The sequence below is a fragment of the Eschrichtius robustus genome, chromosome 10 (assembly GCF_028021215.1).
Source record: "Eschrichtius robustus isolate mEscRob2 chromosome 10, mEscRob2.pri, whole genome shotgun sequence".
Classification (NCBI taxonomy): domain Eukaryota; kingdom Metazoa; phylum Chordata; class Mammalia; order Artiodactyla; family Eschrichtiidae; genus Eschrichtius; species Eschrichtius robustus.
Genome location: NC_090833.1, coordinates 11,043,308 through 11,057,522, shown reverse-complemented (window position 1 = coordinate 11,057,522; position 14,215 = coordinate 11,043,308). Strand labels below are relative to the sequence as shown.

Here is a 14,215-nt window from a genome sequence, read left to right as displayed (position 1 = left end):
TAATTGCAGTTGCGTCGTGATGCAGGAAGGATTTGGGGGACAGAGGCTCCTCCATACCCTGTGCATGGGTAGGAGTTATGCGTCCGTTGCATCTCTGCGCACCTACTGTGTGGGGATGCCCTGGTGGCAGCCACGTTGCCCCGGCAGCCACCTTGTCTCCGGAGGCTGCTGACCCACGTCAGGGCTTATGCACATCCCATCTCCTCCTGCCTCCTCCTCCCCCAGCCCCCTCCCCGCCTCTGTATTTGCTAACACGAGGCTGGCATGAAAGGGCATTAGTCATGCCATGGCCGGGCTGACAGGTGCAGTACCCAGCGGTGGCAGAGCGGCTGCTTCGGTGTCAGGAATAGGAGCCGTAATTAGAGCGCGGAACAGAATGAGCGTCAGACGAATTACCAGGCAGCAGATCATATTTGTCAGGAAGGATTGCATACATAAAAATTAAGTGACAGTACACGCCGGCATAATGAAAGAAAAATGAAAGATTTGCCTACACACAGCTCACAAGCTACAAGCAAGTGTCTCGCTCCAAGCAACGGCAGCAGCTGCAAGACAAATTGTGGGGCTGGGAGAGCAAGGCCCTTCCCGCTCCGCAGAGGAGACAGGGCAGCCTCGGGCTGGGATCTGGGGTGGGAGGTAAGGCAGGCTCACACCCAGGCCCGTGCAGGGCTCCACACTGCCTCTCGGGGGGATGGGGGAACAGGTCCGGTTGGAGGCAACCCCTGTCAGGTACCTGCAGTCAGGGCATGCTTTCCCAGGCCGCTGAGCCCTGGCCTGGCCATAGGGCATAAATCCCTCCTTCTCCCTTCCCTGAGCCGAACGCCCTGGCCCTGGGCTGGGCCTGAGATGTGAGGTTATGGGGACATGAGAGGATGCAGCCTTCCCTGCTCTCAGGGGGCCCCCAGACTGGCGGGGAGACCGACAGCCCCAGGGTGGTGCTGGGTGAGGGCAGGTGGAACCGTCTCCTGCAGGCCCACTGTGTGCAGGCACAGTGCTGGGCTCCGTGACTCAGCTGTACATGAGGAGCCCCGGGGGCCACTGGGGGCCTGGAGCTGCCTCACCCCATCCCAGGGCTGCCCTTTACTTCCGTTTTCTATAGTCACTGAACTCGCCAAGGAGGTGGGTTAACAAAGAAGACAAGGCTTAAAGGTTGTTTGAAAAACATGTTGCTTCTTAAAGCGTTATCCCCATAAGGCTTATATCTTCATTTGACAGATGACGGAACTGAGGCTCAGAGAGGCGCTGCCACATCCCTGTGGTCCCTGGGCAGGCAGGGACTGGAGCCCTTGGGGGGTCAGCAGCTCTCCACGGCACCTGCCGGGAAGTGGGCTTGGAGACCAGTGAGCTCTCTGGGTGGGGAACACTGACAGCGCCCTGGGGGGAAGCCCACCCAACCTCCTAGCTGTGGGCCGTGTGGGACCTGGGGCTTGTCCTGGGCCACAGGGAAGGAGGATTGAGCCTCTCCTGTCATGACATCGCCCCCATGAGTGTGCCCACGGCCAGGCGCCCCGGGGGCCCCATCAGTGTGGGCTCAGAGCATCATGCAGATGTGTCCCTGGCGACCTCCTGCTTCGTCCTGGCAGCCCAGGACACCTGGGAACAACTGGCCCAGAAAACCTGCTTCAATAGGTGGAGCCCAGGTTATAAGCGCTGACACCTGGCGGGGGGAAATCACCTGTGGCTGGTGAGTGGCTCCTGGCTTGTCTGCCGCATCCCTGGCATTTTCAGGGACACAAACCGTTAGAACAAGATGAGCTGGTGGCAGGGAGGAAAGGGAAGGGCTCAAGGGGACGGCCAATGAGGAATCGACCCGGGCCTAGGATGCAAACCACAGCTTGTTCATTCACTCACTCTAAGGTTTGGGCCGCTCACCCGGAAGGCCCCTGCCCTCTGGAGCTTACAGCCTCGGGGGGAATCCATTTAGCGTCTTCACCTCGAACAAAGCACTGTTCTAATAATCATGTCCTAGGTGGTACCTTGTTTAGTGCTCCAGCCGCCCTGGGGGTGGGAATTATCACAGCCGGTTAACAGGGGAGGAATCCCAGGTGCAGTGAGGCGAGCACCTTTGTGATGCCAGGTGGGTGGTGCTCCAGCCAGAGCCACGTGGCGGGCGAGGCATGGCCACGCCAGGGTTTCCTCCGAGGCTCCCTGAGCCACCTTGGATGAGCCCCTGATACCTGGAAAACACAGGGTCCTGCGTAGAATCGCAGAATCGTGCTACCTGACATCTGTTAGAGATGTTCCATGTGGGAACTAAAAATAGGCAGATATAACAATCTGGAATCAACGCTGATAAAAGTGCAATGTTTTTTCAACACCAGTGCTTCTCCAGAGGGCCAAGTGTAGCCTGGCATGGGGTCAGCTGGTAATTAATTTAAGGAGAACTTGATAACAAGCGGCGGCACAGGTGAGCCTGTAAGGGTGTGCGTGTGCGTGTGCGTGTGTGTTGCTGCCCAGAGATCCAGCGTTGGGGGGAGCGGGGAGAGTTTGGAGAGGCCTCGAATGCCAGGCTGAGGACCCGGCTTTTCTCTCTTGTGGGATGAGGAGCCAGTCGGCCTTAGGGGCAGGGGCGTCGCCCCTGCCTTGGGGTGTAGGACGGGTGGGAATGGGCAGGACAGCGGGGGGCTAAGCCGCCAGTCGTCCAGGTGAGGCGGAGCTGCTAGGGCAGCGGCCAGAGGGCCAGATGGGAGGGGAGCCCCCTCAGGATGTGAGGCCTGATTGATGTTGGGGGCAGCGGGGAGGGAGTTTCACAGGCCGGGGTCTCGTGCAGGACAGAGGAGGAATCTGGTCCTCACCTGCTCCTTTGTTCTGCCCTCTTGGCCACCCCCAGCCCTCCTTTCCTCAGTCCACTCCCCTCACCCCGCCTCCACCCCGCGGGGTCTGTGGTAGCAGCACAGCCTTCCCAGGGCCCTTCTGCCTGCATGTCTGTGTGCCAGGAGGTTGAACTATCCCCATTTTCCAGAGAGGGAGACCGAGGCTCCAAAGTGTGGCAGAGAGGACCCCGAGGACCATGAGTTCACCCCGTGTTCCGCCGATGGGGAGACGAGGCTGAGACAGCGGTCCACTTCTCTGCTCACCAGTGGTTGCAGTGGGTTCAGACCTGGCTGGGGTGCAGCTCCTTTGCCGTCAGGATGGCGCCCAGGCCTCCCGGCGCGCCCGGGGGATGCATGTCAGCACCCACACCCGGTTTCCCAGCCATTTTCAAAACCACCATTCCGGGAAGAAGTGCAGCCCACAGATGCAGCCTCCCCTTCATGTGAAATCTTTGCCTTTTTCACATCTAATGAACATGTTTCAAACACCGTGAGCATTTCAAAACACGGCAGAGTTTGTTTTGACAGGAGTGGCGCATCTTGGGAAGCGGGGCCCTTTAATCAGCCTCTGCTTTGAGGTCCCGCGTTCTCCTCTGATATCTGCCCGGTTTGAAATCTGGGAGTTCTAGGTGAAGACGCGGGGAAGGTCAGGGTTTGTGAGGCTCCTCTTTCATATGCAGAGCTCCATCCCCGGAGGGGAGGCTGGGGGCGGGGCTGGGCGCCTGCAGGGGAGATGCTGGAAGGGGATTTGAGACCCTGGCTGTGTTCGCTCTGCGTCTGAGCGTCTCCGTGAGACTGTGCTGCTGCTTTGCCGGCCGGAAGGGCCCACAGGGGCACCCCCCCCCCACCCCCGGGCAGGACAGGGAGCCGGGCCTGCAGGGCCACTGTCTGTGGAGGCTCCTCCCCGTGCCAGCTTCTCCCTCTCTTCCCCAGAATCACCGCTCCCCTGGGGTTCAGGGTCACATCCTCCAGGGCCCGCTGCAAGCTTGGAACTTCTTTGAAGTCTCTCATTTTTATCTTTAAAACTCAGGCAGGTTGTGCATTATCCTTTATAATGTTTGAGCACTTCCTGTTGGTATAAAAATCGGGTTTTACAGGCTTATTCCCAGGGAAAGCTGGTAAAACAGGAAGAGGTGCTGTGTTCGCCCCCTGCAGCTTTGTATACCTCTAGCACAAGTTGAGAACCCCTCTGAGAGGCAGAGCACAGACCAAGGGGGAGCAGCCCCTCCCCTGGGTCAGGGGACAAGAGAAGCTGCCCAGAGGCAGGAACATGAGGACCCAGTGGCCGGCCAAACTTCCCTCAGTTAATGCTTCATGAATTCATTTGTTCCACGGATGTTTCTGCGCATCTGAAAGGAGGGCAGGTCGGGGAGGCTTTGCACAGCCCCTCTCAGGTTGTAACACGTATCAGACACTCTGGGAGCTTGTGGGAGATGCAGGTGTCCAAGTTCCAGCCCTGGAGGTTCTGGTTCCACAGGCCTGGGATTGGGCTGGGGGTTCAGATTTATAACAACTTCTTCCAGGTGATTTGGCTACGCCCACTCATCAGTCCAGTCTTTCCTTGCTCAACTGGCTCCTTCTAGACACTTGCTGGGACAGGCGACTCACCACCTCCTGATGGACCCACTCCTGGGAGGGCCCAGCACAGCGTCAAGGCTCAGTTAACATTGAATACAGATGGGCGGGTGGATGGATGGATGGACAGACTGATGGATGGATGGATGGATGGATGGATGGATGGACGGACGGACGGACGGACGGACGGACGGACGGACGGATGGATGGATGGACAGACGGATGGACGGACGGATGTATGGATGGATGGATGGATGGATGGACAGACGGATGGATGGACAGACAGATGGATGGATGGATGGATGGATGGATGGATGGATGGATGGATGGATGGACAGACTGGTGGATGGATGGATGGACAGACAGACGGATGGATGGATGGATGGACAGACTGGTGGATGGATGGATGGACAGACGGATGGATGGATGGATGGATGGATGGACGGACAGACGGATGGATGGATGGATGGATGGACAGACAGATGGATGGATGGACGGATGGATGGATGGATGGATGGATGGATGGATGGATGGACAGACTGGTGGATGGATGGATGGATGGACAGACGGATGGATGGATGGATGGATGGATGGACGGACAGACAGACGGATGGATGGATGGATGGATGGATGGATGGATGGACAGACGGATGGACGGACGGATGGATGGACGGATGGATGGATGGACAGACAGATGGATGGATGGACAGACGGATGGATGGATGGATGGATGGATGGATGGATGGATGGATGGATGGACAGACTGGTGGATGGATGGATGGACAGACAGACGGATGGATGGATGGATGGACAGACTGGTGGATGGATGGATGGACAGACGGATGGATGGATGGATGGATGGATGGATGGATGGATGGATGGATGGATGGCGTATGCAGCACTGGCATCTTAGAAGAAAGTACAAATCACATTTGGGCGTTTGCCTTTTCCCGCTTAACACCAGAGGAAACTGGGGTACAAGCAGAAGGAGCAATGAAGAGGTAGAAGGCTGGGGTGGAGAGTGGAGGGAAGGGGTGGTGAAGCCCCTGACCTTTCTCTCCCTGGTGCCCCCAGGCTTTTACCCCAAGCAGGGCTGAGGCAGGGATCTGGAGCCCCAGCAGAGGGACAGGGGGACAAACCAAATGGCCAGACCTCAGCAAGCAGCTAGCTCTCCGTGGCCAACTTGACCTTGAACTCACCAGGAGGCAGAGGCACAGAGGTGAACTGGAGGGCAGGCCGGGGTTGGAGCCGGGGGGACAGCTTCTCAGAGACTTCATTTTCGGATGGGCCTGGCCAAGGCAGCCCCAGACCAAAGCCTGGCCACTCATCTAGAATGAGCAGAGGATAAGACTGAGGGTGGTGAGAGGTGTCAGGGCCAGCCCACACACCCAGCCTGGCCAGGTCGGGGGCAGGGGTTGGCCAGGGGTCTTAAGGATGTGGTGCAGCCAGACGGTGGGCACTGCTGTCCCTCACTGAGGACAGGGCCTCTGACCTCTGCCTCTCCCCTGCTGTCTCTGCACCCCATCAGCCCCCTGTGGTTGTTCTCTGCAGGAGACTGTTCTCACCTCGCAGGCAGGTCCACCCACAGCACCCTGAGTGCTAGAATCACTTATAGTTTGGTCTGAGGTTCCCGCTGTTAAGTGAGAACTGTTTGGATTTCATCCTGTGGTTTGGCTATGACAAAGTCATCCATTTCACACTTGCCCGTTCATTTTCATTTTGCTCCCTTGTGGCTGAAATATACAAGGGGTTGCTACTGGAAGTCGCAGTTTGCTTATAGAATCCCACATGGGTTCATGTGTTGACTGACAGCTCTTTCTGCTGAATAGCAATTAGCCCCCTGATTTCAGCCATAACGTATGCATATAGGATGACACAGTTCGCAAAACATGTATTTAAGTGATGTCTGCTCTCCTGGGATTATTGCCATCAAAGAATGCTTGGTACCCTGATACAGCACTCATCAGGTAGTCCCTCTTGGGCAGACATCAGTTAAGTAAATAGTGTGTTAGGCTACAAGAAAAAAAGTGTTAACCCTGATACATACTATCTGATAACATGCAGATGGCTTCATTGATTCAGTGAGTAGATGCTTAGAAGATGCCTGCTATGACCCAGTCCTGAGCAGGGCACTGGGACATTTTGGTAACAAGGTCCTGCCCCCAGCGTGCTCATGCCAGGAGCGTGGGTTTCCAACACTGTTCACAGCCTCTACAAGTCAGGCATGACAGAATTTCTCACCCATCTCCAATGAGATGAGAAAAGCAAGAAGATGATAAAGTTTTCAAACAGCTAAACTTTTTCAATGTGAAGTACTGTCCTTGATCTTGAGATTGAGTCTCTATTTGGGTTGGCCAAAAAGTTCGTTTGGGTTTTCTGTAAGATCTTATGGAAAAACCCAAATAAACTTTTTGGCCAACCCAAATACTTGTTCTAGTGTTAAACTGAATAGTAGTGACACAAAATGGTAGTTGGGATTTTGTGTTTTATTTAAACACCTTTACTTGGCAAACATAAGTTGCTCAGAAACATCTTTGGCCCATGACAGCCTGAAGTCTGGGCCCCTGCTTTGGGGCACCCGTCACTTTCCTAGTCCAGCTCATCAACAGGCCTCTTCCCCTCCCAGGGTCCCCTGTGTTCCCACATGTGGTGCTGGACATCCCTCCTTCCTGGGGTCATCAGTCCACATCTCAGGCTCGGCCTCCGCCACGCTGGACTCCAGCTCCCTTCACAGACTCTGGCCAAAACAGCAGCAGCCACTGTCACATTCACATGGTGACTCCAGGCCAGTGAAAATGTCCTCTGTGTAGCAACCTTTAAAATCTGGTCCTAAAGCCTCCAGAACAGTCATCTTCCAAATGGACTGATATCAGAATCTCAGGTTACAAATCTGTGGTTACAAATCCAGATTCCTGGGCCCCTCCTCGGCCCTGCCAATTCAGCCCCTCTGCTGCAGCTTGCACGCCTCTGGTGATGGGGAGCTCACCACCTGTCAGGAAATCCTCCCATCTTTGCCCAGCTCCATCCAGATATTCAAGTGTGACTCCTCTGCTTTTTAATTGAGACATGATATGCATACAGTAAAGCTCTCTCAAGCCCTTTCCTGATCACTTCCCCCATAGAGTAATTTTTCCTGTTTTTGATAAAAATGGAATCAAATAGTGGGTCCTCTTTTGTGCCTGGCTACTTTCCCTCAACATTGCGTCTGGGCAGTTGATCCATTTTGTGGCACGTACCTGAGATTTGCTCTTGTTCGTTGCTGTTTAGTATTCCATTGTGTGAACAGACCACATTATCAGTTTATCTCTTCTACTGGTGATTACCATTTGTTTCCAGTTTCTTGCTATTACGAATAAAGCCACTCTGCACATTCTTGATCATGTCTCTTGATGGACAGAGCACTCATTTCTCTTGGGCGTGTACCTAGGAGTGGAATTGCTGGGTTATATAGTGTAGGCAGTGTTAAGCTGTAGTAGATACTGCCAAATGGTTTTCCAAAGTGATCGTGCCATTTTACGGCCCCGTCAGCAATGCATGAGGGTTCCAGTTGCTCCGCACATCACCACCTTGGTTTATCTCAGTCTTTTTAACTTTAACTATTCAGGTGGGTAGGTGGTAGGTAGTACCTCATTGTGCTATTAATTTGCATTGCCCTGGTGAGTAATGAGAAACACAGTATCGTTTCGTGTGCTTATTGGCCATTTGGATATTCTCCTTTGTGAAATACCCCTTCAAGTCTTTTGCTAATTTGAGGGAGGGGGATGTTTGTCTTTTGTATATTGATTTTTTTTTTTTTAAACTTTTTTTTTTAATTTTTTTTTTTTAATTTTTATTTATTTATTTATTTTTTATTTATTTATGGCTGTGTTGGGTCTTCGTTTCTGTGCGAGGGCTTTCTCTAGCTGTGGCAAGCGGGGACCACTCTTCATCGCGGTGCGCGGGCCTCTCACTATCGCGGCCTCTCTTGTTGCGGAGCACAGGCTCCAGACGCGCAGGCTCAGTAATTGTGGCTCACGGGCCTAGTTGCTCTGCGGCATGTGGAATCTTCCCAGACCAGGGCTCGAACCCGTGTCCCCTGCATTGGCAGGCAGACTCCCAACCACTGCGCCACCAGGGAAGCCCTTGTATATTGATTTATAGAAGTTTTAAAATATATTCTGTATATGAGGCCATTGTTGGGTATATGTTTTGAGACGATTTTCTCCCACTCTGTGGCTTGCCTTTTAACTCTCTGAATGGTTTTTTGGTGAACTGAAGTTCCTAATTTTAATGAAGTCCAGTTAATCCATCTTTTCTTTAGTGGTTAGTATCTTTTCTATTCTGGCTAAGAAATCTCAGCCAGCCCCAAGTCTGGACATGCTGATTGGTGCTAGTAGCCAAGGGTGGTGGCTAAGAGTTCAGTTTCTGGAGCCTGAAGATCTGTGTTTGAACCTCAGTCCTGCCACTTTTCGGAGCCTCAGTTTCCCCATCTGTAAAATGGGCTAAGACACGGGCCATGGTTGGTCCACATTCACGGTGGTTGTTTTCACTGTTGAGAGCCTTATCTGGACTCTTCTGGGATTCAAACAGTCACCTTAGAGGATATTTTGGTCCGTTGCTTCCCAGAGCCTGGCCACTGTGTCCCACTCCCCCCGGGCAGTTGGCAGAAACACCAGTCTTCAGCTGCTCAGCCCCCAGACTGATTGTCAGGTCTGGGTGGGTCCCTATCTCCAGGGGCTTTTAGGGCCCTCCCAGCGTGGGAACCTCCAGTCTGGCCCAGCCCTCTCATTTGACAGAGGAGGAGACAGGAAGAGAGGGTGAGGGGGCTGCCCAGGATCCTGGTGAGGCTGAGGCCAGGCCTCTCCCCAGCCCTCACCCTCCCCACCTCTCCCTCCTGTGCTGCCCCTGCACAGAGGATAAGCACCCATCCTTTTGCTGTGTTTCAGTGGGGACACCATACTACATGTCACCAGAGAGGATCCATGAGAACGGCTACAACTTCAAGTCTGACATCTGGTCTCTGGGCTGTTTGCTGTACGAGGTGAGTGTCTGGCCTGCAGCTCAGTGGCATTTGGTGGGGCGTGCATGGTGGGCACCCAGCTGGGGCAGGCCTGGTACCATCTGGGTCCTGTCCTTCACCCCACTTGGTCTAACGTCTGCCTGATTAGCAGTGTCAGGCTGGAAGAGGTTAGAGGGGTGGTCACTTGCAGGCTAGGTGCCACTCACCCTTGGGATGCTCAGATCTGGGAAGGGAGATAGACTTGAACCAGACGGAGAGTCCAGTGTCTGCTTGTTGATGGAAGGAGCACAGGCAGGGGGATCTGGTTGCCCCGGTTTCCCTGGTAACCAGGGTGATTCTGTTCACTATTTGTCATTTATCCATGGATCAGGCCCCATGCCTCTGAAACGCTCCCCACTGAGGGGCGGTCACGTTCTTCCAAGCTCAGCAACGTGGGTCTCACTAGAGACCACCACCGTCTCCCCTGGGCTGTGAGATGGAGCCACCAGATGGCCGTTTCCAGATCTGGTGGCCACCCTGGACGGAGGGACAGGAATATTTCTGAGTCTTGGTAGGCTCAGACATGAGACAACATGAACTTGTAAAGCCCCCATCCATTTTGGCCAGCCACCGGGGACCCTGGATAACTGGGGGTCTAGGGAGCACAAGCCACACTTGGCCATGAAGCTGTTGCAGCTGCCGGTGAGAGGCGGGGAAGCCTGAGCCCTCTAGTATCTCCAAGTTGGCGGCCACACCCTCCCACCGCCCTGGCCCTGGACCATCCCGTGCTGGGCGGGATTCCATTGGTCTCCTCATCTGTAAAATGGGAATAGTAGCTGTCCTGCATTGTCATAGGCCAGATGAATGAAATAACAGATATAAAAGACTTTGAAGACCCTCTAGGGCTATGAGACGCCAAGCGTGGTTTGGGTTTAAAGTTGGAACCTTGATTATTTTTCTGCTCTCCCTGGGGTGGACTTGAGCATCCCTGGCATCTGGCTTGGAACTGATAAGCTGAAGTCTCCTAGGGCAGGGATGCACAGGATAATGTTGCGGGACCGCTAGGAGTGTCTTGGAGTTGCAGAGACTGACTTCTTTGCTTCCTTGGGAGTATCGATGCTGGGAATTGAACTTATGGCCTGTGGGTATAAACTTCGGGACTCAGCTGCCCACTGCTGATGCACAGGGACCGGGGCAGCTATGCAGTCAGGGTCTCTTGGCACTGGGATTCCCCGCTCCCTGCATTACAGACGGAGACCATGAAATCAAAACTCTGATCCCTCTGCAAGGTTTACACTTCACAGCATCTTTCTTTTTAAGCCAGTGGCCTCCTATTAATAGCAGACATTTCATTTTAAAAGAGTGGCCTTGTGGGTAAAGATGAAGCCAGTTGGAGATGTGGCCCTTGTGGCGTTTGTACCTGAGCCCCCTTCTGAGGACCCCTTCTGAGGTCCATAGTGTGGGCGCTCCACGGAGTCACCTTGAAGGTTTATGGTGAGTCAGGCCCTGGCAGTCAGCAGTGGGGAGCAGACCGTGCTTTCCGGGACTCACAGGGGTGTCTGTTGTAGGAGGACTTCTTTTAATGAGCACCAAACAGGAGCAGCTGCGTCCAGGCGGTGCCCCCAGTGGGGCTGCAGTGGCTGAGGGTGCAGAGTGGCTTCTGGCCCCTGGGGATGAGGAGGGCAAAGCTGTGAACCTTCCCTCGTGGGGAGCACGCAGCTCCCATAGCTGTGGTGGTTTGGGTGGGAGAGAGGCGGGGCCTGGTGTGGGCCCAGACCTCGGTCAGAAGGACCAACCCGAGGTCAGAGCTCAGCTCCCGCTCACCCCCTGAAGGCCCTGGAGCTCCAGGAGCTTCAGTTGCCCAAGTGTAACGGGAGTCACACCTGCCTCATGAGGTGTGGACGGCACCTGGCTCAGAAGGCCCTCCGGCAGTGCGGGGCAGGTCTTTGAAGCGGTTACTGCCCACCTCGCTGCCCAAGAGCCCCCTGAGCTGGTGCCAGCGAGCCGCTGGCCACGTTTCCCTTTTCGCTTTGGCCAGCGGGGAGCCAAAGTCCAGCCGTCGTCTGTCCCCTCGGAGACTCGGCTTTGTCCTCCTGCCCTCGTGGATACTGTCCCTAGTCCAGGGTTCTTTACTCTTCCATTCTGCGTTCAGGATTTCTGTAAGCCACTTCCTGCCTCTGTGAATCGTGTGGGTCTCCAAATGTAAACAAACAGGAGACAAGGGTGTGACTGGGCCCTGCTCCTGTCCTCAGGGCTCCCGTGCTGGTGCCACCAGCTCCCTAGAGGCAGACTGCAGTCCTGAGTCCCTGCCTTGGGCGCCTAAACGCACTTCTAAAGAGGCAGCATTCGTTAGCGCCCCAGCCTGGAGGTGCCGGTTTATTTCATTATTGAGGCTCGCAGCCAGGGAGGGGCGTATCAGCAGTAGGAAGTCAATGAAATCAGTCAAGTCCTGCGTCCGCGGGGACAGCTGACCTGAACCCAGTGGCCCCGGGCCTCCCACAGAAGAGGGCTGGCGTGGCGGCCCCTCTAAGGGCAAAGGCGGTGGGGGCCCTTCCCCAGGCTGCCACCCCCGAGCCCTGTGGGAAGACAGAACCAGACGTTTTCCCAGCAGACAGGAAGGGCCGTGGTAATTGGAAGGAAACGCCCCCCAGACACGACTGGAGCCCCCGCTGCACAGCCTGCGGTGCGTCCTGAGGGCACCAGCTATAGATCTGCGACAGGCTCCCCATCTCACCCGCACACCCAGATCACATCCGAGGATTCTGGGCAGATGCAGGGAAACACACCTGGGCCAGGGCGGCAGGTGACGGCACAGAGCCAGAGAAAACCTGCCCACAGTGGGGACAGGCCTGCCCTTTCCCACAAGCCCCGGAGCGGGCTGGAAGTCTCAGGAGCCCCCTGGGTTAGGTTCCTACGGCTGCTGTAACAGATTACCGATTGACTTCATACAACTTAAAATTATTCTCTTATCGTTCTGGAAGCCAGAAGCCCAAAATCGATTTCAGTGGACTAAAGGCAAGGAAAATGAAAAGGCCACCCACATTCCTTGGCTTGTGACCTCTTCCTCGTATCACTTAAGTCAGCACACCTCCTTCTCCTCTTCTGTACTCAAAAATCTCCCTCTGCTCCTTCTTATAAAGATACTGTGATTACACTTAGGGCCCACCTGGACCACCTGGGACACTCCCCCCATCTGGGGATCCTTAATTTCATCGCATCTGCCGAATTTATTTTGCCATATAAGGCAACACATTCTCAGGCTCCAAGGATTAGGACATGAACATCTTTGGGGGCTTTTATTCAGCCCACCACACCCCCTTCCACCTGGGCATCCCGATGTCACTGAGGACCTCCCGAGGCCACCTTAAGGTGCTGATGTTGACCCGTGGCTAGTGAGGAGCCGCCACAAAGCACTATACCTGGCCTGAGCTCCTCAGGGGGGGTGCCAAGTGGGATCTGTCTTGAAGAGGTCAGCATAGGAGAAACGGGCCAAACAGCTCAGCCGCCGGGAGCAGCACTGCCCTGGACATTGTAGTGAATCACAAGAATCACACCAGGCCAGTCCCAGCTTTGCTGTAAGGGAGAAAGCGGGCTCAGAGAGGTGGAGAGACCTCCCAGGGTCAGACAGCAAGGCAGTGACCTCGATGGGCACTGATACTGTCGATGCCTGCCCTCCTCTGAACAGGAGCCAGGAAGGGACCAGTGGTCCTTGTGGAGCCAGGGCCTCTCCCCTTCTCTCCAGCCACCAGGGAAGGCGTGACTGGTGGAGAAAGAGATGCAGGGCCTCTGCTCAGGGCCCCTTTGAGGGGAAGGCCCGGTTGTGAGGATCCCCCAGCAACTTCAGTGGCCCCTCCAGGAGCTCCCAGCAGGGACGCCCAAGCTTGGCCTGTTGGAAGACCTGGCGCTTTATTTTCATTACCCGGCCCATCCCATGGAGGCACTCAGCAGGCTGCCTGGGCTCTGCAGGATTTATTGATTTACACGGGAGCTCAGCTCTGAGCACAGAGCTGAAGGAATCAGGATCCTCAGTGGGGGGCCTTCTTACGGCAGCCTCAGCCTGAGGAGGCTGAGACCAGCAAGAAAGTGGGCCAGGGGACAGGTTCAGCCTTGTATGGAATCCTGCTTTGGAATTCTGGCTTGAGCCGGAGAATGGTCTGGATACCCCCTACCTCGTGGGGAAGCAGGGCTGCAGACTGCTTGGCAACTAGCCTCTGGGTTCAACCTTCACTCCCGGACGAGCGCGGGAGATCCTGGTGATGAGATGGATGTCCGAGGCCCTGACAGGGCCAGAGTCAAAAGCAGTCGCTGTGCACTCTGAGTCAGAATCCCCTTCTCCCTCTGACATCTTAAGTCACACACCAGTTTCCCTGAGCCCTCCCAGCGGGGGCGAGTGGCCACACTGTCCCATTTCCCCGGCTATGTGTCATCCCAATAACGCCAGGCAGGAAAAGTTCTGCATTTGAGGAGCAGTGCTGAGAGCCGTGGCTTTGGCAGTTCTAACGAGGCCCCAGACAGCAATTCCTCCTCTGCTTCAACCAGTCAGAGGTGGGTGGTCGCCGGCACGAGGAGATCTCGCCATCCGGGGTAATCGTTCTAATCCCAGTGTCTCAAGCGGCCCCAGAGGTTCCTTCACAGCCCAGTGCCCTGATCTGGGTGGAAGGCCCGGGACCGGCAGCTGGAGGGGAGCAGGTGGGACGCTGCTTCCGCTAGAATCTGCATTTATGGATGCAGGAGCCACTGTGAGCCAGGGAGGCAGAGAGGACTCCTCTGGCATAGCTCGCTGCTGACCCTGTCCAGAAAGCTTTTCTGAAACGGTGTGGGGAAGGTGCCAGGAAGGATGGAGAGATTC

At 55.3% G+C, this 14,215-nt stretch overlaps 1 protein-coding gene across 5 annotated transcripts in view; it reads left to right on the top strand.

Moving 5' to 3' along the window:
* Positions 1-14,215, top strand: part of NEK6 (NIMA related kinase 6) — an 85,036-nt gene that overhangs the window by 64,398 nt on the left and 6,423 nt on the right. For all 5 annotated transcript variants that reach the window (XM_068551994.1, XM_068551991.1, XM_068551990.1 and 2 more), the window contains exon 8: positions 9,314-9,408. In XM_068551994.1, the coding sequence (XP_068408095.1) occupies positions 9,314-9,408 (95 nt within the window). The remainder of the gene's footprint in view (positions 1-9,313; positions 9,409-14,215) is intronic.